Here is a 27067-nt window from a genome sequence, read left to right on the forward strand (position 1 = left end):
TCCCGCTGTGATGCTGCTCTTCTTCTTCCGCGCGCATGCGGGCTTCGGGAGGAGGAGGCGGCGGTGCGATGGCGCTGCCCAGCGCGGGTCTTCCGCGCTACCTGCTGCTGCTGGCGCAAGAGAACCTGGAATTCCGGCTGCCGGTGAGTCCTGAGCGCGAGAGCCGCAGCGAGCGACGCCCGGAAAGCAGAACGCGCGCGCGGAGCCGCTGTTGTTTCTCCCCCACCCCAAGCACAGGACAAGCGAAGGAAGGAAGGAGCCTTTGCTTTCCGGGCTGCTGACAAAATGCATTGTTTACGAACGAGCCCCGGGCTTTTCAAAGGCCCTCCTTCCGTGTACAAATCACACCCGAGGGGGCTGATGCAAACCGCTGTTTCCTTGACATGGCGGAAGAGCCCGTTAGTTTCATTGTGGTAGCGGTGTGCCAATGAAATGTTGATTCATACGTTGGATTTCTATGTACAGTATAGAAACACAGATACGTCTGTTATAGCAGTGCCGGATTTACGCACTGTATAAGCTGAACAAGCTGTAGCTTAGGGCCCCACTCTCTTGGGGCCCCCCAAAAAAATTAAAGGGAAAAAAACTGGATGTACATTTCCAAAATATAAAATAAAACAAAACCTACATATAGCAGCAGTGTTTTGTGTTGTGTAGGTTCCTATGATGTAAGTAATGGGCAGTGCCGGATTTACGTATAAGCTAAACAAGCTATAGCTTAGGGCCCCACTCTCTTGGGGGCTCCCAAAAAAATTAAAGAGAAAAAAACTGGATGTACTTTGATAAAATACATATTTTGTTATGTGCAAATGGCTTTAGATACCTATTATACCATATAAAGGTAAAGGTAAAGGGACCCCTGACCATTAGGTCCAGTCGTGACTGACTCTGGGGTTGCGGAGCTCAACTCACTTTATTGGCCGAGGGAGCCAGCATACAGCTTCCAGGTCATGTGGCCAGCATGACTAAGCCGCTTCTGGCGAACCAGAGCAGCGCACGGAAACGCCGTTTACCTTCCCGCAGGAGTGGTATCTATTTATCTACTTGCACTTTGACGTGCTTTCAAAATGCTAGGTTGGCAGGAGCAGGGACCGAGCAACGGGAGCTCACCCCATCGCGGGGATTCAAACCGCTGTTCTACACAAAAAACAGTGACAATTTGTTGTTGACAAAGGACAGCTGGACACCTTCAGTAGCTTAGGGCCTCATCAAACCTAAATCTGGCCCTGTGCCACAGTAACAACCAAAAGCAAAACCCCCACCACACATACTGTATTGGCCTGAATATAAGCCTCACTCCCCCCCCCCCAATTCCAACCGTGAAAAGTTTAAGTGCGGCTTACATTCACGACCTTACAGTATGCAGCGAGGAGCGTGGGGCAAACAGTGCCAGGAGCGTGGCAAAGCAGTGCCCTCCCCATGCGTAGTCCCCTGTTCTCTCACCCAAGGCCGGGAAGGGAGACAGCGAGGAAGGGGAAACGCAGCACGAATCTCTCTCCCCCACCCCACCCCAGTATGCAGCCAGGAACAGCAAGGAAGGGAGCGGCTTATATTTGGGTATTTCCCCCTTTTTTCTCCCCTCCTTCCAGTTTTAAAGGTGCAGCTTATATTCGGGCCAATACGATAGATTGCCGGGGGGGGGGCGTAAATTGTTTAATTAGCCAAAGGCCTGGGGAGAGCATTCCACAAATGGGGAGCCACCACAGAAAAGGCCCATTCTCATGTTGCCACCCTCTGGATCTTTCATGGAGGGGGCACACGAAGAAGGGGTGGGGACTGCAGGATCTTGGTCAGTTAAGATGAGGAGAGGCGGTACTTGAGGTATGTGTGCCCGTTGGTTCACAATCTGCAGACCTGATAGCCCATTTGAGCTTGGGGAAAAAAGGAAGAACTCATGCCTGATAGCTTAGAAAGGGAGAAAGTATCTCCCACTCTGACATCTGCACATTGAAACATGATATGACAGGATTTAGAACTGCATCCTCTTGACAAGATGTGCTGCAGTGAATAAATTCAACGAAGAAAGCTCCCTAGACGCCTGTAAGGAAGAGCACAGAGGAATGTTTTCTAGTGGTCTTCACTGGACTAAAAAGATCAACTTCTCCAGCTTTACCTTTCACTGTTTTGTGTAAAGATAGCCTCATCAATAGGGTGTCTCTGCTTTTTTCATAGGTTTGATTTTTAGGAGGTACCTTTAATGTACATACTGAAAATGTGAGCCTTTTATTCCTGCCAAAGCTGAGCATCTTTCTTACTGCAATCCTATTTGCATTCACCTAGGAAAAAACCTGTTGAACAGAATGAGTTTACTTCCAAGTAACAATTGCATAGGATTGCCCATCTCATTGAAATTGCATGCTCTTACTTTATCTAGATTGTGTGCTGAGTGTTTATATAGACCAAGTGTATATGGACACTGATTTTTGGATGCTTTCTGTTGTATGCAGTTCTCTGTGATTCTCAGAGCTGTAGTCTTATACCTGCAAACCTTGGAGTAAGTGCCACTAAGTCCCACTGAATTTACATAGGTGGGCTACTAGGGAGAGAGCGCTCTCAATGGTCATAGCCTATGTGGAATGCTCTCCTCAGAAAGGGTTGCCTGATGACCTTCCTATGTTCTTTAAAAATATTTGTTTTGTAATCTTTTCTCCTAGGAAATAAAGTCTCTGGTTTCCCTCTGTGGTGGACGATTCAGCGATCAACAGGAATTGAGATTAAATGTAAGTATTAGATTGTGAATAAGTCTGTGAATCTTCAGCTCCTGTGTGGTTTATTATTTCCCCAAAATTAGGAAGAAAAGGGGGAATGAGGTGGATGGGGCCACGGTGAGTGGGGGTGGGGCTAGGTGGCAATTCTACTATTCTACTTAATGTGTTTGGGGGGGGTTGTGTCAGCATCGCTTGTTCAGGTTCTCTTTACTATCCGCTTGTGTTCCTTTGGTGGTGAGAGAGGTTGGGGTTGGCCTAGGGTGTGATTGTTTGTGATTGGCTGTCAGACACTGGAGAGATCTGTCAGGAATAAGGATGGATCAGTGGACAGTGCTTTCTCTGGTTTGCGTTAGGATCTTTGCTTAGTGGGTTGTATTCAGTTTTTAAAATTCAGTGCCATCTGCTGGAAAACTCGCTTCCTGACCAACAATGAAATCAAACAAAGCACATGCAGCAACCAAGTTCATGCAACCCACAGAATGAGCTTGAGTATCATTCCACTGAGTGTAGTTCTGTGCCCTAGCTGTAGTTTTTGCTAGGGGTTGCTCTTGTTAGAATTATCACTGCTGCCTGTTCATTCCCACTGTGCTCCCTAGGATGCAAGGATTATACCTCTCTATGCATGGACCTCTGCAAAATTCTTATTCCCTTTATGGTTATATAAGAGCCAATGAAGGAATTAATGTGCTATTTTATCTCTTTTAGCACTTGGCAATCTGTGTAAATAATAGGCCACTATAGATTTACTATTTATTTTGCAGCCAAGCAAGAATGTGTTTGCAAAGCCAAACAGTAAATCTACAGTGGCCCATCATTTACACCGATTTTTGTTTCAAAGTGCTCGTGGCCTCTTTTAGTGGGGTTTTTATTTGTAAAGATACGTTTTTAGGTTTTTATTGGTTGCGTTTGTTGCAATTGGTTTTACTGTTTATATTGTGTTGCTTTGGGTCACTTGCATGAGGAAGGCAACTAACAAATATGAATAATAATTTTCAGATGTGGATCAAAGGGCTTGTACACACACCGTGAGTCTGCTGAAGGATCTAGTACCTTGCACAATATTTTGTTACCTTGCTATTGTTGTGCTGAGTAGATGATTCATTTTTCAGTGGCTGCGTTTCCACATAACACTTAGCCAAAGCATGGTTTAGTGTGAACTTGCAGGCTCCATATCCTGAACTTGCACTTTGCTCCTCCCTGGTATTTTTAGCTCTGTGTTGCATAGGAGCCAAACTAAAGTTTGACGTAGTGTGTTATCTAGACATGGGATCACTCTCCCCTCCTTAACCACGATCTACATATAGTCAAGGTTTATTAGAGGAAACCAAATTTCCTAAACTCAACTTTTGCTGCATGCTGCCAGCATACCTTGCAATGGTGTTTGAACAGAATCATCTCGTGAAGGATTCATTGATACATACATTAAAGGACCTTCTATATAGAGGTTGACTTGAATTCTATCCTAGGGTCCTGCTGTCTTTTTGTAACATTTTTTTTTTTTTTAAATTTTTTATTGCTTTTTTTCCAAATAGAAATACAAAGTCAGTTATACAAAGAAATAACAGGGGAAAAAAAGAAAAAGAAAAAAATCATCCATTCAAAGCATTTTTTCATAACCAACCGGACTTCCCCACGTCTCCCTCACCGTGCGTTCTTTACAATAAAATTTTTCAGCAAGTTATGACCTTATTTCGTACATTCTTTTGTTCTTTCAAATACTTATGGTTTACGTTTAAAATACTTATTTTCAATTTACACTAATAACCTATATAATATTCTTTTAAACATTTGTCCTTCCTTTATATCACTTAGTTTCCCATACCTTAATCTTATTGCTGGAGCTGAATTTCCCTAATCATGCGAATTCTTAACATTCATATAACTTGTAAAATTTTTGTAAATAATCTTTAAATTTTTTCCAATCCTCCTCTATTGCTTCTTCTCCCAAATCTCGGATCCTGGCAGTCATCTCGGCCAATTCCATGTAGTCCATCAATTGCGTCTGCCACTCTTCCAGTGTGGGTAAATCTTGGGTCTTCCAGTATTTTGCGATGAGAATCCTTGCTGCTGTAGTTGCATACATAAAAAAGGTTCTATCCTTCTTTAACACCTTCTGGCCGACAATGCCCAATAGGAAGGCCTCTGGTTTCTTAGGAAAGGTGTACTTAAACACCTTCTTTAACTCATTATATATCATTTCCCAGAAGGCCTTCACTTTTGGACAAGTCCACCAGAGGTGAAAGAATGTCCCTTCAGCCTCCTTACATTTCCAACATTTATTATCAGACAAGTGATATATCTTAGCAAGCTTGACTGGGGTCATGTACCACCTATATATCATTTTCATAATATTCTCTTTCAAGGCATTACATGCCGTGAATTTCATACCAGTGGTCCATAACCTTTCCCAGTCCTCAAACATAATGTTGTACCCAATGTCCTGAGCCCATTTTATCATGGCTGATTTGACTGTCTCATCCTGAGTGTTCCATTTAAGCAGCAAGTTATACATTCTCGAAAGTACCTTGGTCTTTGGTTCCAACAATTCTGTCTCTAGTTTCGATTTTTCCACCTGGAAACCTATTTTTTTGTCCAACTTAAAAACCTCTTGAATTTGAGCGTAGTGAAGCCAATTTTGCACCTTATTCCTTAATTTTTCATAACTCTGCAGTCTCCAAGTTTCTCCTACTTTTTCTATAATTTCCCCATATTTCGGCCAACCAACCTCCATATTAGGTTTTTTCCGGGCCTTGGCCTCTGCTGGTGAGAGCCACCTCGGAGTCTTACCTTCTAGTAAGTCCTTGTATTTTATCCAGACCATAAATATTGATTTTCTAACAATATGATTTTTGAACATTTTATGAACCTTTACCTTGTCGTACCACAAATATGCATGCCAACCAAAAGCATTGTCAAACCCTTCCAGATCTAGGACATCAGTGTTCTCAAGTAATAACCAATCTTTCATCCAGCAGAAGGCCGCAGCTTCATAATATAGTCTCAGGTCCGGCAGGGCAAACCCCCCTCTTTCTTTCGAATCAGTTAATATTTTAAACTTTATCCGGGGCTTTTTGCCCTGCCAAACAAACTTAGATATATCCTTCTGCCACTTTCCAAAACATTCCACTCTGTCCACAATCTGTAGGGTCTGAAACAAAAATAACATTTTCGGCAATACATTCATCTTTATAGCTGCAATTCGGCCCAACAAGGAAAGTTTCAATCTTGACCAGATTTCCAAATCTTTTTTGATTTCCAACCAGCATTTTTCATAATTGTCTTTAAATAAATTCAAATTTTTAGCTGACAAGTGGACCCCTAGGTATTTTACTTTTTTTACCACACTTAGTTCTGTTTCCTTCTGAAACCCATCTATTTCCAAAGTTGTCAAGTTTTTTCCCAAAACCTTGGTTTTTTGCTTATTCAACTTAAATCCCGCCACCCGACCAAACTCATAAATCAGTTCTAATACTCTTTTTGTACTAGATTCTGGCTCCTGTAATGTTAAAACCAAATCATCTGCAAAAGCTTTCAGTTTATATTGTTTCGCTCCGACCTGTACTCCTTGTATCGACCGGTCCTCCCTAATCATGTTCAGTAACACCTCCAGGACTGAAATAAATAAAAGAGGGGATAGTGGGCACCCTTGTCGTGTCCCTTTTTCAATTTTGAACTCCTCTGTCACCACATTGTTCACTATCAGTTTAGCTTTTTGCTCAGAATAGATTGCTTCTATTCCATTTTCAAACCCCCGCCCCACTCCCATCCCTTCCAGGTTTCTCTTCATAAACAGCCAAGAAATGTTATCAAAGGCCTTCTCCGCGTCAATAAAAATTAACACAGCTTTCGTATTGATATTAGTTTGTAAAAGTTCCAAAATATCAACAATGTTCCTGGTATTATCAAACAAATGTCTCCCTGGGAGAAAGCCTGCCTGGTCCTTGTGAATTACTTCATTAAGTATTTTTTTAAGTCTACTTGCCAAAATGTCAGCAAAAATTTTGTAATCCACATTTAGGAGTGAGATGGGACGGTAGTTCTTAAGTTGAGTCTTTTCAGTTTCCAGTTTAGGTATCAATGTGATGAAGGCTTCTTTCCACGTTTCCGGTGCCCTCCTCCCCTCCATAATCTGGTTACAAACCTCCATTAACGGTTGTATCAAGTAGTCTTTTAATGTCTTGTAGTACTTGGAGGTAAGTCCATCTGGGCCTGGAGACTTGCCTAGTTGCATATTCTGAATGGCACCCTCAATTTCCTGTTGTGTTATTCTATAATTCAGGATTGTCCTCTTCTCCTGAGATAGTTTTGGTAAACCATTTGCTTTTAAAAATTTATCTATCTCAAACACTTCCTGAGGCCCTTGTGTATAAAGTTTTTTGAAATATTTCTGGAAACACTTTCTAATTTCTTCTGGTTTCTGAATGTTTCTGCCTTCCACCTCTAGATTAGTGACAAAGTTCAGTTTTTGTCTCTTCTTCAACTGCCATGCTAGCAGTTTTCCACATTTATTTGCCGATTCAAATGATCTTTGTTTCATTTGTTTAATTTTCCATTCCACTTCTTGGTTTATCAATTTCGCATATTGAGCTTGGTGGAATTTGATTTCTCTTAAAACCTCTTTTGATTTTGGTTTTAATCTCAATTTTTTCTCTCCGTCTCTTATCTTCTCTAATATCTTGTCTTTTTTTCCATTCCAAAGTTTTTTCTTAATTGTATTCTGTTGAATCAGAAACCCCCTCATTACAGCTTTACTTGCGTCCCAGATTGTTCTCTTTTCCACCGAAGTGTTCAAATTAATTTCAAAATAGTCCTTTAAAGTTTTTTGGGCCTTCTTCACAATCTCCTGATCTCTTAGTAGGGTGTCATTCATTTTCCATCTGAAAGAACCGGTTGGAGTAAGTCTCAATTCCACTTTCAAAGCATTATGGTCGGAGCAAGTCTTTGGACAGATTTCCACTTTTCTGATCTTAGGTGCCAGTCCTCTAGTTGTCCATATTTGGTCGATTCTTGTCCATGATAGGTGGGCCTCAGAAAAGAATGTTCCTTCTTTACCCATTGATTCAGGCCTGAAGTGACAGAGTAGGTAAACAACCAGAAGGAGCACAACCACAAACAAGGTGTAGGTGGTGATAGAGCCGTCTGTGTAAGAAGCCGGACATAAAATATAGAGACTTAATAGCGTGTTCACACAATACGGAACACCTCTTCACAAACTGAAATGAAAGCCAAGTATTCAAAGCTGTTAGTCTTAGCTCACCCCCCGCCCCCGTCAAACACCACTTCCTGCTTGGGCTGGACACAGATATCTGAGATAGAAAGATTATTGCACTTTGTTACCTTTCTGCAGGAGAAAGTGGTAGAAGTGATTGTTGGTTTCTGTTTCCCTCACTGAGCAGCTGCTGGTAGTCACAGGACTATGTTTTCATTCCACAGTCCAGATACTGTTGGATTCCCACGGGAAAGGGAGACGGGATGTGACGTTTACTGGTTTCCTGTTTCCTTTGTACTGTCGTTTCTTTGTTGCAGTTGCTCTCTGCTTCTCACAGAGACAAGATGTATATTTGTATGCTCTCAGCATAGCTTAGTAATAAAGCGTAGCAAGGTAGCCAAACCTGCCTCATCCTTTCGTTGCGGACTCTGAGTGTTTTATACTCTGCTGGGCTCAAGCGAAGATGAGCCGTATCACCTCGGAGGACCGGAGCTGAATTTATCTAATAGTGATGGCAACAATAAGGAAGGCAGAAGCTGAAGAGAGGTTCAAGGAACATTGAATTAGTTGGCATGCTTGTCTCTCAATTCTGTGACAACTGAAGAATACACGTTTTTAGCTTTCCTCTTGTAGTTCCATTTGTCTTCTCCCTATGTCAGTGGATTTTGCTGGACAGCAGTTTGCATCCCCCCGACCATTGGGCAAGCTGGCTGGTGCTGGTGGGAGTTGGGAGTCCGACGACGTCTGGAGGGCCACAGGTTGCACATCCTTGCCCTACTGCGGCACAAGCAGTCCGGTTGTCATTCTTCACAGGGCCTTTTCCTTAGCATTATTGATCTTTTCTCTTTCTTTCTTTGCAGTCTCCATTTTGGATTCTTAGCATGCCTTCAGAAGAGATGGCAAGAGGACTGATGAAGCGAACAGTGTGTGCAAAGTAAGGGCTATGCTTTTGGAAAAAAGAAACAGCCTGCGTATTAAGTTTCCATCTAAGTTTTGCCATCTCATTATTATTTGGGATGTAGCTCTGCTTCTGTGCTGAAGCAGAAATTGTTTCTGGAGCTTTAACGCTTGAAAAGCCCATTTGCTGTACAAGTTAATAAACCAAATATAAGGACTATGTGGGTGGGTTTTTTTTTTGGTGTGTGGCAACATTTTGTTCAGTTTTGTTACCTGAAAATATTTCAAAGTTACTCATGCATATGGCCCATTGATTGTTTTCAGTAGAACTTGAAAGTAAATCATGAAAAGTAAAATTGTGGAGTTCATGAGCATGTTGAATCAGAAGATGAACTAGTGAACTAGGAAAAGCATTTATGAATCTTTTTCCCCCTTTGCTGAATGTAACCTGTTACAATACTTTCAGATCTATATTTGAACTGTGGGGACATGGGAAATCTGCAGAAGAACTGTACTCTTCACTGAAGAACTATCCAGCAGAGAAAATGGTTTGTATAAGAGAAGCTGGTTTGGATTTTGTTCTGTCTTTTTGGAGCCTGTTTGTTACACAGTTGTACACAATGGTGTATTGCTGCATGTTCTAATAAAATCTTGTTTTGCTTTGTTTTAGGCCCCATTTTTACAGTCCAATCTAAGTTACAAAATAAAGGTTCACACTTTTAACAAAACACTAACACAAGAAGAGAAGATTCAGAAGATAGATGTAAGTAGACTGTAATTTCTTGAAATAATTTCTTATATTTGTGCTCTTCCTTAATAACGAGTGATAGTGTTTTTGATTTTCACACCTTCTTTGGTAACTTGTTGGAAAGGCACCATATACATATTTAAAACTATAATCTGAATACTTTTAATAATTATTTGGGTTTAGTAAGCCAGGACTCATTGTATGTTTCAGTAATAGTTACTTATATTTATGTGTTTCTCCCCTCCCTCTCCCCCTCCTTAATACAGTCTTTAGAATTTTTACCATTTGAAGGAAAAGTAAATTTAAAGAAACCAGATCATATATTTTGGCTTCTGGAAGATTATGGAATGGATCCAAACAATATCCCAGAACAGCCCCTTGATTTATATTTTGGGAGATGGGTGAGTACAGTCATTTTATTAATAATTAAAGAATTGTTACAGCATGAAAGAGAAATGATAGCTGAAAATAAGTTGATAGTGGGGTATGATTTCTTCATATTTTGATCACGGATCTTTTTAATACCATAAGCAGGTGGTAGGCAAAGTCAGACTGGGACTTACTCAAAGATCTGAATGATTTGAAGTAGCTCAGCAAGGATTTCTAACTCCCAATTGTTTGAACCATGGCAGCAACAAAATGAGTCTTTCCCTTCCCCGCAACCCCCACTCCAAATTATATTACCAAAATAAAACTGATGGAGGACAGGCTTAACTAGGAGTGTATTTTTGTGTGGAAGGACTGCAAGCTCAGTTCAGATAACACAAAACAAATTCCTAGGCTTTCATAATTGTTTTGTACCCAGTTCCTGTCGGTGGATCTTAGGGTTCGGGGGAGGGGGGCGGAATCCAAAGAGATCCTGCCTGAAATCTTGCCATCCCAATTATCAGCATCTTTGATGACATATTAATATTTCTGACACACATTTTTCATTTACGGCACAAAATAGCAGTGATGGGCATATTTCCAACCTTAATCGGCTGTCGATCAAAGATAGTTGAACTATGTGACTTTGACCTTATTCAGATAGTCAGTGCTTACGTTCTTAAACAGTTGCTCCAGCTGAGATTACTTACATCTCATCAGTTAAAAGACATAGTGTGGCCATACTGGCTGGGGCTGATGGGAAGTGGAATCCAGCAAGATCTGGAGGGTCACAGCCCACCTGCCTCAGGTTAAGAGATGCCTAGCATGCTTTGTAAAATTTAGACCTACTGGCTGAACTCTAGGATTTTAGGGCTTTTTGTTTTGTTTTGTTTTTAAGTTTAGTTTTGGACAAGAAAGCGTATTAGAGTGCTAGTCAGTCAGTGTTATGAGCCGGCATAGCATATGTGTTTGCTTTTGGAAACCAAGGTACCAGTACAATTCTGAGTATTTTGGGTAGTTATTGGTTACCAAAGTTAATGGTTCCTTTCTCTCTCCACCTTGCCACAGATTGCCGATGGACAAAGGGACCTTATTGAGTCATACAGTGTAAAAAGGAGACATTTTATTGGGAACACAAGCATGGATGCCTGCTTGGCTTTTCTTATGGCAAACCATGGGAGAGTGAAACCAAATGATGTTGTTTTTGATCCATTTGTGGGAACAGGTATTTTTTCCCCCTCCTCCAATTAATTTGTATACAGCCTGCACCATGTGTAAAGTTGCCTGTCAGATTTGTATATGTTAAGTTATCTCCCTGGGTTCTATCTTTTCTCTTAACATGTTAGAAGAATTTGTTTTTCTTAAGTGTACCTCATCCATGACAACACTGGTTCCATATTACTGCTTGGCCATTTGTGATCTGTCCTTATCCTGTGACAGTTCATGTTAGCAATCTCTGATGTTGAAAGAACAATAGAGCCCTTTGTTATCGTCACTTGCCTGCTCAGGGAGTGGTACTCTTAATACATCTACTTCAGTTCTAAGAAGTGGTGCATTGGAAGTCAAGGAACAGAGAGTGAATGTTCAACAGAGCTTTCTCTGGAGACTGGGAGTGTCGGTAGCACATATAGGAATAAACACTGCAATCATGTTTCCAGGTTTGTAGGTAGGAAATACTCCTTCACATTCTGTAGGCTTGATAGAAAACCTATTTTCTTCCTTTGATGACCTTTTTCTGATATACCAGCAGGGGGCGAGTTTATCCCATTTATATTGTTCATTTAGAAGCAGCTCTGTGAATATATATATATATATATATATATATATATATATATATATTCAAGACAAGATAAACCACAAGTAGCAATGGGCATAAAGGGAATTTAAAAGCAATTGCAATAATATGAGAAGAGAAGGCTTTCTGGCAGAAGACATAAGACGTTCAAGGGATTAAAGGCAAATGGTGCTGTATCAAGTTTGGGGCTGATGTCAAGTATGAGATCTGATTTAGATTCAGAAATAGGCTCTTGCCTTTGTCCTTCTAGCCGGCAATGTTTCACACCCTTCTTAAATAATATGTGTGTATGCCAGTTGTGTATGCCAGGCAACATGTGGCATTGAGGGGCGTTATTTGTTTTGGCACACATCTATTTGCTTCTCTGCTATATTTCTGCAATATGAAATACATGTATCAAATACCTTTTGCTGTTGTATTCCCAAATAGTTGCATTGTCAGCACCAAGTGGTTTTTTCTTTGTTTTGCAGGTGGTCTTCTTATCGCTTCAGCACACTTTGGAGCATACGTATGTGGGACAGATATAGATTATAACACCGTACATGGACTGGGTATGTTGCCTTCAGTTCTTAGCAGCGAAAATGTAATTATTTGGTTTATTACACAAGTTTAGCAACTGCTTGATCTTGGAAAAGAATCAGAGATCTTCCTGTTCAAGCTTGGTCAGAGACGGGCGCATTCACTTAAACCTACCCTCTATACCTATGCGCTCCTGGGCATAGTGGATCATGCGCAACAGGCAAGTTGACTGCAGAAAGGGTTTTTTTTTTATGGAACTGCAGTGGATGATGCAAATGAGAGTGCAAGTTTTCTTTTGTTTGCTTTTGATTCATGTTTATGTCAGGTAACTGCCTACACCCAAGCCCAAGACAAAATTAAGGTAACTGTCAAAAACCCTACTAAAGTTTTTCCTAAAATGCTTTGATTTTGAGTAGTACTTTTCACAAGAGAACACACCATATTGCATTCACAATGTAGAGATTTCCCTGTGGATTTTGCAGTCACAATGTACAGATCCCTACACATGATTGCCCTAGGAGCTGCCTGCACATGTTGGCGTTTCCTTTTCTACGTGATCCCTGTGCATCTGCTGCACGATGAGATGTATGACCTCCAAGCAGATATAGAACTCATGCTTAGGTTGTGCAGAAGACACACAAATTACAGATATGTGTTGAGCTCACATATCACAGCAGAGAAAGGGATGGATGAGTTCCAGTTTTTCATGTTACCGCATTCAAAGAAGAAGTCACTTCTACCTTTGCCAATGTTTCTTTGATGCGGGTGGCACTGTGGTCTAAACCACTGAGCCTCTTGGGCTTGTTGATCAGAAGGTTGATCAGTTCAAATCCTCACAATGGGGTGAGCTCCCGTTGCTCTGTCCCAGCTCCTGCCTACCTAGCAGTTTGAAAGCAAGTAGATAAATAGGTACCGCTGTGGTGGGAAGGTAAACGGCATTTCAATGCGCTCAGGTTTCTGTCACAATGTTCCGTTGCACCAGAAGTGGTTTAGTCATGCTGGCCACATGACCCAGAAAGCTGTCTGTGGAAAAACGCCAGCTGCCTCGGCCTGAAAGTGAGATGAGCGCCGCAACCCCATAGTCACCTTTGACTGGACTTAACCATCCAGGGGTCCTTTACCTTTACCTTTTTTGAAGTTACAAAGCCACTTGATAAATAAAGCTGCAGCTCTAAGGGTTAAATGGCATCCAAACTATGTCCATGACATTTACTTCATTTTCTTACACTATTAGAATAACTTTTAAGTTTCTTGTACTTATTATGGATGATGCGGGATGTGTTCAGTAGCTGTGCTTGTTATAGATTTAAAATTGGAAATGTTTGCCAGAGATACCTTATGTGAGCGGAACTGAAATAAATTGCGGCAGGAATTGAAGGCCACAGGATAATCATTTGAATCCAATATGGCATGAAATTGAGTTGGTGTTATTTACTCCCCACTGCTCCCAGGCAAAGCTAGCAGGAAGAACCAGAAGTGGAGAGGACCTGACGAAAATATCAGAGCGAACCTCCGTCAGTATGGTTTGGAGAAGCACTACCTCGACGTATTAGTTTCTGATGCATCAAAAGCCATATGGAGGAAGGGGGTGAAGTTTGATGCAGTAATTACAGACCGTAAGTTAATGCACAGCCTAAAATATGTATGATTCATAAATTCAGTCTGTAGTGATAATGGAAACATCTGCAAGCTTGTCATACAGTTTGCTCTTCCAAAGAGAATGCTAGAGCAATAACATCCAGACTGAATGAAATTTGCTGACTTGTTTGCAAGGAGGTAGTGAGCCAATTGCTCCTCAGTTCATGCATCTTTTATTTTATGAAGAACGAAGTCTTGCAGGAGCAGTTCCCGGTAACTTGGGACTAGTAGTGCTAAAATAGCTTTTTTCCCTGAGAGTAAGCATATTTTCCCTGATTGCATCTCAACCTGCACAGAACCCATGCTTCTGTGTAGCCTTAAACGCAAATCTCATGCTGACATCTAGACCCCGTATATTGAAGCTGGCAGCTTTCAAGTTCGCATTGTAAAAACAGATTGTGGTCTGTAGTTTGACCACCTGCAAGTATCCACCGAATAATTTTTTATGTACCGGTAAATGTAAATTTCTTTACATTGAATGTGTATATTATTAGGAGTTGTATCTTTTTTTGGGAAACACTCAATTTTTCTCTTTTTTGTTTCTGAGATTAGCACTTTGAAGCCATTTTGAATGTGGCAGTGATCTTAATAGACAGTTGCTTACTGGAGTGTTTCCATACTGAAAATTCTTGGTTTCCAGTTTGGTTATACATTAGCTTGCCAGTAATTTGTTAAAGAATTTAAATGTTCTTTCATGTCTATTCATAAACAGGAAGCTTAGGAAAACAAAACATAACCATCTCTCACTATGTATTGATTGTTGAAGCTGTTCGTGAAAAAGATATGCCATTTCTTATTAAACAGGAGAATTCGCTTTTCGATCTCCTTCTTTTGAATACACAGCCTTTATAAGGCAATGCTTGTAGGTATTGGCAATATTTGGGGAGCAGAGAAATGTTCTTCAGATGCAAAATTGGAAATTAACTCCATAATGTTAATTGCAAGTCAGTGTGAATTAAACACCCCTATCTAATTAGTGACTACAAAAATATCCCCCCCCCCAAGTGTCTTTGAAAAGTCTTAAGCAGCTTTTAAGACTGTGAATAATGTTCAACTAGCACTTTGACACCATGCAGTTATATCTGAACATGGAATATATAATATCTGAAGCTTATTACTAAGAAAATATGTACCAAGTTCCTAAATTTTACAGTTTCCACATACAAGTACGAAAGACATTTATTTTCTTAATAAAACAGTGCACTTGCTATGGATGGAGAAAAACATACTAATAGCTTAGAAAATGCATGGATGGTTTTCCAACAGTAGGAAGTGTGATCTGTTAAAAATACACATTTTAATCATTGCATCAAGTGTAAGTTTAAGAGGCATTGTCTACAGCTGCTGAAGTGTTAATAATTCATTTGATGTAAAAGCAATCTAATACTGTAATAAATTTTATAATTTCTTAATAAGCACAACTTATTAAGATTTACTAAAAGAAAGAAAAAAATCAAATTTATGAGACCTTGTGCTTTAAGGGTGAATAAATTATGATAATAATTTTATTTGTATCTTAGTTTGCCAGATCATATGAGCTGACCGAAGCTCAAACACAATGATGAAATATGAATGGCAAGCAACATATCACAAACAACAGTCTGAAAAACAAAGGAAGAAACCAAGTACCCAGCAGTGAGATAAAAAACCAGGCCATAGTCTGCTGGAATTTTTTTTTAAAGAAATAAAAAGGTTACAGGGTGGTGTTGGTGCCCTGGCTATCTAGAAGCCAAGCAGATTTTTCTGCGACAGACTTCCATGCTACTATAAAGAAAGCTGCCTCTCTCCCATCACTATTAGCTGTGTCTCTGATGGCTGCAAGATGTGGAGATGCGCCTATTCCTGAGTGGATGCGGCTATTCATGTGTGGGAGGAGGCATGGAGGGCTTTGAAAAAGTGTCTTGAATTTGGCTGAAATGAATCTGAAACCTCTATAGTTAGCATAGTTTCAGGCTCCAGGGATCAGGCTTTGTCTCGAATGCTCACTGTTGCCTTCAGCCCCAGCTAGAGTTTCTGAACAGGTTGTACTGATGGATACGTGTCGTACATTCTTGATCTGCGCAGCTCCATACGGCATACGAGAAGCCACCAGAAGAACCGGTTCGCAGAAGGAAATGGCAAAGATGGCAGAAAGAGGGTAGGTAAACGGTGGGTTGAGAACGCAGGTGTCCAAATAGAAAAACAGCTGTGGCTTCAGAAGCATTTTTGCATATTGCTAAACATCCCAGCCTTCTGCCAAACCAGCGACAAATCCAACAGGGCTGTTTTTAATTACGTTGCTTGTATGTACGTAGCAACCACTCTGTCAGTGTGTCTCGCGTGTTTTTAAAACACAGGGATTAGGAATCTGACTACTACATGTTTCCCATATGGAAAATGGGGAGCCTCTTTCATTCTGATTTTGACATCGGAGTCTGGCACCTAGTGTGCGTCTTGATGCAGTTACACAGTAGCAGGTAGAAAACTGGTAGGGAAAGTTGTTCAGTAATGTCAGTGGAGGTTTTTCCTTCTGAACCTTAACCCCATGCCTCGCCACTATGATGTGATAACTTTTCGGACTTGGGATAGCAGGTAGCAACCCTTTTAGTGCCTGAAATCCCAAATATTTTAGTCTGTCTCTATTGTTGTGATGGATATATCATTATATTCTTGTACAGTCGTACCTTGGTTTTCAAACGGCTTAGTTCCTGAATGTTTTGGCTCCCAAACATCACAAACCCGGAAGTGACTGTTCCGGTTTGTGAACTATTTTTGGAAGCTTATCGTCAAACGGGGCTTCCACAGCTTCTGATTGGCTGCTGGAGCTTCCTGCAGCCAATCAGAAGCTGCTATTTGGTTTGTGAACGTTTTGGAAGTCGAACGGACTTCCGGAACGGATTCCGTTCGACTTCCAAGGTACGACTGTATTTCATTATTTTTGTATGTTGCTTTATGACTCCTTCAGGCTGTGTGAAGCGATAAATGCAATTAATTAACTAAACTAATACAATGTTCAGTAAGTTATGAGGACAGTGCCTGCTGCCTGCTGCCAAATCAGGGTTTGTTATGGCCCAGTTCTATATTTCACATTATAATCTGCATCCTATTGTGATGGTGCATTGCATTAAAACTTGGACAGAAAGGCAGTTTTCCTGAAATTGAAATGAAGTGGTATTGTATTGTCATTTCTCAACACAGCCTTATTTTAATATGCACTGCCTCTTTCCTTTCTACCATGCAACCACCCACACATATAATTATGTTGCCTTTAGCTTACTTTTGACTCTGATTTGGAACCTGTGGGAATTTGTCAGGCTTCAACTCTGATAATCCCTCTGGGACATGTTTCCCATCCCTGCTTTCACTATATTTTGTTTTCCCCTCCAGAACTGCTCTCTGTTTTTACCCACAGTAATAAGTTTATATGAAGTTCTGGTGCAATCCTGGTTTCTTTCTGTGGCCAGCATAAATCTAGGTCATATTTCAATGTATTTTTTTAATCTTCGCAAAATTGGGAGAGAGACCTGACAAACCTGTGATGGATGCTATACGCCAGGTTCTGTTCTTATTGTGAAATCAGCATGCTGTGTTTAAATAGTACAAAATAACAATGAAGCTGCTACCAATTAGTTATCTTTTCAAAATTTTACCCAGTGCAGAAAATCACATCTCAATTTCTTCCAATTATCATCTGAGTGACATCCTTTTCGACCTGTTAAAATTTGCAGCTGAATACTTGGTACTTGGAGGAAGACTGGTCTACTGGCTTCCTGTGTATAAACCAGAGTATGTATATATTCAGATACACTGAATGTCTTTAATATGTTACATGGTAACTTCTGCAGACTTTAAGGGTGGGCGTGGTCTAGGGGAACCCTGGGGCAGACTTATCCTTAAGTGAGCACCTTCTCTCGGTCTCATCAGCATCAGAGGCACGGTTGTTGGTGACATGAGAGAGAGAGCCAAGGGCCTTTTCTGTGGCTGCTCCCATACTGTGGAATTCCCTCCCAAGAGAGGTGAGCTTGCCTCGCTCCTTGTTATCTTTCCACTGGCAGGCTAAGACCTTCATATTCTGACAGCCCTTTGAAAACCAGGTGCAGATGATATTGGCCACTGAACTGATATCAGGGTAATTGCTATCTTAATGCTGGCTTTAGATACATTTTGTTTTTATTTTGACTATTGTTTTTAACTAGTTTGTTTTCATTATGTTGGATTTTATAAGAATGTTTTAAACATGTTGTGAGCCTCCTTGAGTCCCAACGTGGGAGAAAGGTGGGATTTAAAGACATCAAACAAACAAACAAACAAACAAACAAGCAAATAGTTAGTGTCTGCAGGGTACCATAACATATCTAAAAATAATACATGGTAAATGCATAAGCTAGTTTAGCATGTAGCATTTATCTCCCATTAGCTCCAGCCAGCATGACCAGTTATCATGGAGTTACGATCCAACATCTGGAGGGCCCCAGGTTAGGAAAGGGTGTCCTAGACAGCGGTTGGGAAGCAGTAAGAATGGGGTCGTTCTCAATTAACTCTGCTGATGACATGGAATTATAGAATCATAGCATTGGAAGGGACCCCAAGGGTCATCTAGTCCAACCCCCTGCAAATGCAGGAATCTCAACACATGGTCCCCATCCAATTTTAAACCATTCTGGACCCTTCTTAGCTTTGCAGAGGTGCTAGCGGTTTTACGCTGCACCGTATACTAGCTATTATCAGAACAAGTGACAAACATTTATACTGCATATTACTGTACTTCTTGCTCTTGAATTGAGGATATATTGGTGACTGCTAAGGAATTTAGGTGTGGCTAGATTTAATTGCAGCTGAAATAATTTCTGGTGGTCATTTTTTTGGGGTGGGGGTAGTTTGGGAAGGAATTTACCAACTGAGCGGTCTGTCTTTTATCTCATTTATATCCTGCCTTTCCTCCAAAGAGCTCAGGATGGCAGTAGTATATTTGCTGGATGGATGTAGAGCTGAAAAGCAGCTAAGCATTGTATTAAGGACAGTTCTTATTGGAATGCTTGCTGGCAGACATCTTTTCATAATCTCTTTAAATGGTTTGGGTGCTGAAGCGCATGAGAAACCCACATGAAACGTCCTTTTCCTGTTTGCAGCCAAACTTTCACCTGCATCCTGTCTTTTGTTTTGTTCTCTCTTTGTGCTACACATGTGGCTGTGGATTCTGAAAGCAATTAGCATACATTGTTTCTGGGAAATTTAATAAGGCCGTGAACCATGTGGAAGTGTACAGTTTAACTCAGTTTGAATCAGCCCTCTGGCTGTTCTGTTTCAGATTCACTTATTACAGTTCCTAAGCTCTTGTAGCCCTTTGGCTGTTTATTTCTTCCAGATATACAGAAGAGATTATACCCCGACACCCATGCCTGAAACTTATTAGCAACTGTGAACAGACGCTTTCCAGCCACACGTCGAGACACCTGATAACCATGGAAAAAGTGAAAGATTTTGAGGTAATTGTTTTGATGGCTTTCTCGCAAAATAGCAATTGTCAGATTCGGAACAGGTTTTTCTACTGTAGAAACGGATGGAATTCACCGTACCAGACTCAGTGTGCCGTAAAGCGCTTTTATAAGTTGGTTTTAGAAGGTTTGTAAAAGAGTCATAAATGTCAAAACAGGAAGCCAAAGTACTTGTTGCGCTGATGTACATGGGCGGCAGTGATTGAAGGACGCTTGTCTTACTTGTACGTGTGCGTTAAGTAAACTTGTTAATACTGAGGCAGGGGAATTTCTTGTTCTATTTTTATTATTTTGGTTTTGAGGTGCTATCTGGTTAGAACTGAAGTAACGAGAACGGTTAATTTTGCTGTTTCTATTATACTATGTTGCAAGATGTAGTTCTAAGCCCCACTGAAATTGGTGTATATTTTTGTAAATACCTGCTAGGGGTGTAGAAGAGAGTGAAACACCTTATTCTATGTACACTGTTTTTAACATGGTGTTTTCATTGTCGTAACCCGCCCTGGTAAGGGTGGGTAATCAATCATCGTCATTATCATATGCAGAAAACCATGTGTGTTACTTGGCTCTAAGTTCCCAAATAGGACCTGCTATTTAGTCAGTATGCATAACTGTTCATGCTATGTATTTTTCTGTGCTCCTCACCTTGAAGACAGCAAGCCCTGTTAAAAAATAAATAAATACATATCTGAGCATTACTTTGCAATGCAGCATAAGGAAATAAATGTTGTCGTCTTCTAAAAGGAGCGCAGTTTTCAAGCATTTTTTAGTCAAAGATGAACAACAGCTTCCAGTCCATTCCTGGCTGGATTTTAAAGTTCAGTTAGGAGGCTACTCCTGCATTTTGTCTGGATTTTAGCCCTACATTCCTTGGAGCCTCTGTTCTCCCCTCAACAACTTTTATTATATTTTGGGGTCGTCTAAATGCAGCATTAAGATAGGGCTTTGTACATGGTGAAGGGTCTGATCATCAGCTTTGAAGTTCCCTTTTAAAATAAATAAATAATAAGAGACCACTTAAAAAGCGACCAAAAATTTATCAGGATAAAAAAATAGTTAAGATCTCAGTAAACACAAATGGAGAAGAATATAAGTTTATCAGTAGGAATCCTCGGAGGTAGATTCTTCCTCTGACAGCAGCCCCCAAAAGAGGATGCATCCACTCCCTGGTCCATGCCAGGTGTATTTGCATGCCCCAGACGCCACATCTCCTCCCTCTGCTGCTAGACACCCAATGATTGGTCCACACCCCAAATACATTGGGCCCCATTGACAAAAAGATTCTTTAGATTTAGATCAATATTTAATATATTTTTAGCAACAAGCCATTATTCAATTTCCCTGGGGGGGGGGGGGGAGATCTTACAGCCATTTAGTTTCATATGGATCATTATAACCCAAAGAATAAATTCATGCATACTGAAAGAGAAATAAAATACAAATGAACATAATGAACAAATAGACACTTCCTACGGCTGTGTTCATAAAATACAGATGGAAAACCCTAACCAGAAATTTCACTTGCACATCCTTTTCTAGATCTGTTAAAATTTGAATGCTTTTTCCAGAGCTATTGCAATTGATTTTGCAGTTCTGAACACGTCTTACCCGTTTAGTCAGTAAATGCATTAATTTCTCACGGCTGGCATTCCTTCTAAACTTTAACAAAAATGATTGGAATAGAATTGCCTTGTAGTCTCATATCTGATTCACACCCTGTGAAGAGATATGCCAACTTCTACACCACTATTAAATTACACAAACCCATAGTAATACTTCAAGAAAAGTTTCCTATATGTCCAGTGTTGTTGGCCTTAAGCACATTTAACGGAACATGAATTATATGAGCGTCAGCTGTTTGCAACTTTTTCTGGAAATAAGTGGCCTCCCTCTAAATAAAGTACCACACTGCTCAGATATCAAGTAAAAATGCATCCTTGCTGTGTTCTGTTTGTGACTGGGATTTTATTTGATAGTTGACTGTCAGTTCCTACCTTCATCTACAAGGGCATACCAGCACATCAATTTCTAATGCAGTTTATTAAGGGATTTTATTAAGAGATTTGTGCACTCTCAGATGTATGCATGTTCCTTTGCAGATGTGGTGATGATATTTTCTTTAAAATGGAAAGATAAAACCATGCATTATCTTTTTTTGCTTTCTTTATCCAACTTTTATACATGGAAATACCTGGTTTTTATATGTGGAAATGCATGGTAGGGACAAGAACAGAATCCTAAAAGTCACACTCCAAAACTTTCTCATTTTAGATGGTCGTCTGCTACATCACGAGAAGCTGTATTTGGAAGGGAAAATATTGCAACAAATGCACAGGGGTCTGTCTGATAATGTCCAAAACATGACATATTTAGCAGTAAACTATTTACCTATACAAGGGATGTGGGTGGCACTGTGGGTTAAACCACAGAGCCTAGGACTTGCTGATCAGAAGGACGGCGGTTCGAATGCCCGCGACGGGGTGAGCTCCCGTTGCTCGGTCCCTGCTCCTGCCAACTTAGCAGTTCGAAAGCACATCAAAGTGCAAGTAGATAAATAGGTACCGCTCTGGCGGGAAGGTAAACGGTGTTTCCATGCGCTGCTCTGGTTCACCAGAAGCGGCTTAGTCAGTAAAGCGAGATGAGCGCCGCAACCCCCAAGTCGTCCGCGACTGGACCTAACCATCAGGGGTCCCTTTACCTTACTATTTGCCTATACTGTTAGTGGAATAACTTCTGCCTTTGCTTCGTTTTATGGAACATTCCAAGTCCTTGCTGAACATAGTGCAGAGATTAATATTCCTCGCCTTCCCATGGTCAGCAATTGCACTGAACTCAGCAGACAAACTCTTAGCACTCTGAGCATAAGCTTGAGGATTGCTGTCTTGACTTACTGTTTATATGACAACTATGATACCACGGAAACAGTTTCCATATATTTATGCACACATACCTATCCCGATTATACACTTCTGAACTGAGCTGGCTCCCTGTGACTTTGTCCTAGTGTAGTGCTTGGTGAACGCTATGCTAAGGTTGCTGAGGAGGTATTACACCACTACACCAGCTAGTTTCATCTTGGGCTGTAAATAGTTTTGAAAGAGATTGTTTTAAAAAGCAGACTGGCTCCTTATTTCACTTGAAAATTGTATCTGTGTTGATTGATGAAATTCTGAGATCTCAGCACAGCTCAGCACGAGAGCCTGCTATTAGGGCAGCAAACACATAATAATCTTCCCTTGAGAATGTTTGACTGGCAGCTTGAGTTTCCTTTACACTCTGCATTCTCTCAAGGATTTACCTGCATAATCTTTTTTCTGCTGACTCTAACCTCTCTCAACATATGAGTTGTTTCAGAAATCAGACTCAGAAGCATGTGGGATGTAGTGCCTGGAGAGATGTGAGCGTTTGCAGATTTTATTCCCTTAAGTGAAATTTGGGTTTGTCTGTAGTTTAAGCTCAGGAATAATTAAAGAAGGAAACATTTAAAAATTTAAAGGAATAAAACTGATTTATTACTACTGTAACTCAGGAATGAATGCAATGTGCATACGCACCTGACTAGCACATTGTAAATATTTATTTAAATAAGAACCTTTATTTTTCACATCAATAACCTATTCTAAGCACTTGTATTTGAATATACATACTGGGGAAAATATGAAAACAGAGATACATGGTGGAAAACTGGCTTTTTGTATTTTTTTTTTCCCTTCTGTTTTGTTTTAATAGATTTGTATTTCACTATTTAGTCTCTCTTTTAAAAAAAACCCACTTTGCATTGCTTTGAGCAAATAAACCTGTGTAACTGCAACAGTACATCTCTTAGAGGTACATGTATGTATCCAAAATTCTGGTGAAATTAAATAAATAGAAATCATTGCCAAATTCTTCATCTTTTTTTAAAGCAGCAAGGTTGATTTTTTAAATAACAAAGCTAGGTTCTAAACTGCTCTTTTCAAGGCATTTTGTTTTAATTTTTGAGTTTGCTAAAAAGCAAAAAGCAAAGGATGAAGTGGCAAACACTACTGGGCTTTCCCTATTAACTCCCCAGTCCGCTGTAGCCCTTGAGTATAAAATCCATGTATGTTAAGTTTTAGTGCGTAGACATAAAGCTACAGTGTTGGTTAGACTGTTGTACTAGGACCTCAGAGACCAGGGTTCAAATCCCCAGTCCACTGAGTGGCAGACCTTGAGCCTGCTACTGCCTCTCAGCCTAACCTACTTCTCAAGGTTGTTGTGGGGATTAAATGAGGTTGGGGAAGAACCATATACCATGAGCTCCTTGGAGAAGAGTTGGAATATAAAGGCAATAAGTAAACAAAGCAGTTCTGTTTATGCAGATTATAACTTGTTCTGGGGTGTGTTTCATCAAACTCCAGCAACGTTTTTCGACCTGACCTAAAATTAATGGCTACATTTGGACACAGCAATGAATTGTCGTTAATCTTTATAGTTCATTGAAATACGCCAGGTTTATAAGCCAAGGTTTGAAGTTGGCTTGTTTTAGTAAACCAGGGTAGTCTGTGTGGTGTTCTCCAGACGTTGACGAAAGGATTGTAAATCTACCATGCTCAAGAGCTGTCAACTGATATATTCAAGAGTATGTATGTTGGAAGGGACGCGGGTGGTGCTGTGGGTTAAACCACAGAGCCTAGGGCTTGCCGATCAGAAGGTCGGCGATTCGAATCCCTGCGATGGGGTGAGCTCCTGTTGCTCGGTCCCTGCTCCTGCCAACCTAGCAGTTCGAAAGCACGTCAAAGTGCAAGTAGATAAATAGGTACCACTCCGACAGGAAGGTAAACGGTGTTTCCGTGCGCTGCTCTGGTTTGCCAGAAACGGCTTAGTCATGCTGGCCACATGACCCGGAAGCTGTACACTGGCTCCCTTGGCCAATAAAGCGAGATGAGCGCCACAACACCAGAGTCGGTCACGACTGGACCTAATGGTCAGGGGTCCCTTAACCTATTTATGTATGCTGGAAGCCCTTGCCTACTGATAAAGTCGAAAGACTGGAACATAACTTGGCACTTAAGCTTTCTAAAGGTAAAGTTATGCCACTGACAAGATGAGTGGTGGATCACTGCAATCTTTCCAAACTGCACATAAACAAATAATCTTCCTACTTTTTTGGTCAGGGAAATAAACTGGTGGGCTTAAAAGGACCTGAGGCTTAATTTGCCATGATGAACAGACTTCAGTTGAAGACCCAGATGTGTTGCAGGAAGAAGTCACATAGCTAGACCAGTCAAGGAGGATGGGAGTGAAATAAGTTTCAAACCTTCAAAATCTCAGTCTAAAATAACCTGATGATAGCATAGTGTCTGAGAGGCTGGGCTGGATTTGAATCTAGTCTCTGCTGTGAACTCATTAGGTGGCTTTAGACGAGCATTATTACATCACCTGCAATATATGGTATATAATAATGACCTACCTGCATGATTTTTGCAAGGATTGCTGAGATAATTTATGTGAAACATTTGATGATGATGATGATGATGATGATTCCCATATCTGATGACAAAAGTATCCCACTGATTCACAGAAAATGCATGGCAAAGCTGTCATTGTGCCTTTACAACAACAGATTTTGTGCCTGATCCAACTACAGGTGCATTTGACTACAGCATGGGGTGGAGACTTGAAAAATTTGTGACAGTGCTGATAACCTAATGGCATACATTCCATCCAAAATTATTATTTGCCATTACAGCAGTTCCTAGGACCAAGCTACAAGCTTGTTTTTAATAGTTCCTTTGATATCTTGTAAATAAATTCTGAAGAAAATTGTTGAGTCACACGGATGCAATATATACTGTATGTCTAAACAATGTATTTTAACACCAGGATGAAGACCGTGATTCTCACATATTGGACAGCCAGTACCTGCCATACAAAAGTCACAATAGCTTTCGTGAGAAATATTTCAGTGGAGTGACAAAGAGGATTGCCAAGGAAGAAAAAGACAGCCAAAAATAATTATGTATATATATATGAGACTAAAAGCAAAGAACGCACATCTGGACCTCAACATTATATGGATACTTCAGAGAACAAATACTGTTTTGAATTTTTTAAAAACTCAAAGCAAAAACCACAAGTTAAGAACAGTTCTTTTTCATTAACTTTGTTTATACCAGATTATTGCACAAGGTTTTTTGACCCTTATTTAATTTATTTTTGTACTTAAAGTTCAAATGATAATTGACTACATTTTTTATCACAATTTTTTTTAACCCATTACCTCTAAAAAAACTAATAGTATTGTTTGGCTTCTTAAACTGTGAACATCTGGAAGTCTTAAATAGACATAATACAATGATTAAGATTTTTTTATTATTAGGAAGATTGATTTCATTTTCTTTTTTTGTATTTGATATGCAATAAAGTCAGTAATAATTGTTGCGCATTTTAAAAATTGTGTTGTATACAGCAGCAGTTTATCATTTCTTACCAACATTTCTGGGACCATAAACCTGCTCCCTCCCCGCACCCAGGTCTAGGATCCAGAGGCTATTAAACCTTTTCAATCCATCATACATCTGAAGCTCATCTGTCTACTTTTGCATTTGGAATTGGAAGCTGATAAATTAGTAAGTATAAATAAGGCCAGTGGATGCTTACTAATAGTTCCTCAAATCTGGAATAAGGAATCCATAACAACATCTTACTTTTGAAAATCATGAAACCTGTGTTCTGCTTTTTGTGCCTATCTCCCCATGGTATATTGGAAAAATACATTATTTCCAGTTTCCTTTACATCACTGTTATTTAAATTTAGTGGCTCATAACAATTCTGTATTGTTCTATGTATTGCAGTACCCCATGGAAGTTTATTGCTATAAAGGTCAGTGCACATTCATGTGAGTTCGCTGGCTTAATTCAGCATCATGATGGTCAACACAACAGCAAGAAGATTTTGCTTTTCAGTGAAAATTATCTGATACTCACAATTTATGGTGTCTGGAAAGCATTAAACATTGTGTTTACGACTTTTTATGTATTCAACACTCAATCTAACCTTAGTGCAAGCTAGTTGCCCTTAGTTGCCAAACATGGAATAAGATTCTCAGGCAGCGGTGATGTGATCAGATAAGAATACGTTCTGCCAATGATGAAAATTTAAGCCACACATTATTATTTCACTTTAAATTTATATACCACTCTTCATCCAAGCTTTTACAGTATTATATCAATGCTGGGTACCTATGACTCTCTGGACCTTTTTTTTTTTTAAACAGTTTTGGCTGTAAGACAAGAAATCATACACAATACATAGAACATGGATATTTGGTCTCTGTATCATTCATTACAGATGGACAGCTTCTCCTCTGCCTGCCAGAAACTAGTTACTTGTATAAGAGTTTATGTCTCCTAGCTGAATTGGCTCCAGCCTGCATTGTAAATATTTACTCTTGTTTCTAACCATTTTCCATGTCTCACTAGGTGCTAGCTGTACCTTTTATGTTATCACAGTTTGAAAATCCATTTCCAGTAATAACTTGCTTATGCAAAACTTAATCATCACCACCTTTTGTAGAAAATGCTGTTTGGCAACTGGAAAAGCTACCACCCCCTGGGCTATGTTTGTTTAGGGCCACTTATAATGTGGTTTTCATGGCCACGGGCAGTTATAACCTTAATATCTGACTTGAGGAAAGGATAAATTAACGTAATATAATCAGTACTAAGGATCCTAGGCAGAAGATCCATTTC

At 40.1% G+C, this 27067-nt stretch overlaps 1 protein-coding gene and 1 long non-coding RNA gene across 2 annotated transcripts in view; one reads left to right on the top strand and one right to left on the bottom strand.

Annotated features, from left to right (window-relative positions):
- Positions 1 to 27067, bottom strand: part of LOC308473933 — a 277759-nt gene that overhangs the window by 25971 nt on the left and 224721 nt on the right. The gene's annotated exons all lie outside the window — the stretch shown is intronic.
- Positions 36 to 26640, top strand: TRMT11 (tRNA methyltransferase 11 homolog; the record flags this gene model as incomplete). The annotated part of the gene is made up of 13 exons (XM_080999700.1): positions 36 to 143; positions 2655 to 2720; positions 8778 to 8851; positions 9281 to 9362; positions 9485 to 9577; positions 9829 to 9963; positions 10997 to 11153; positions 12194 to 12274; positions 13694 to 13858; positions 15945 to 16017; positions 17514 to 17645; positions 19225 to 19345; positions 25199 to 26640. 13 exons carry the CDS (start codon positions 36 to 38, stop codon positions 25328 to 25330), a joined length of 1419 nt encoding a protein of 472 aa, XP_080855826.1. The 3' UTR covers positions 25331 to 26640.

Source organism: Podarcis pityusensis, assembly GCF_964106645.2.
Source record: "Podarcis pityusensis genome assembly, chromosome: 3".
Classification (NCBI taxonomy): domain Eukaryota; kingdom Metazoa; phylum Chordata; class Lepidosauria; order Squamata; family Lacertidae; genus Podarcis; species Podarcis pityusensis.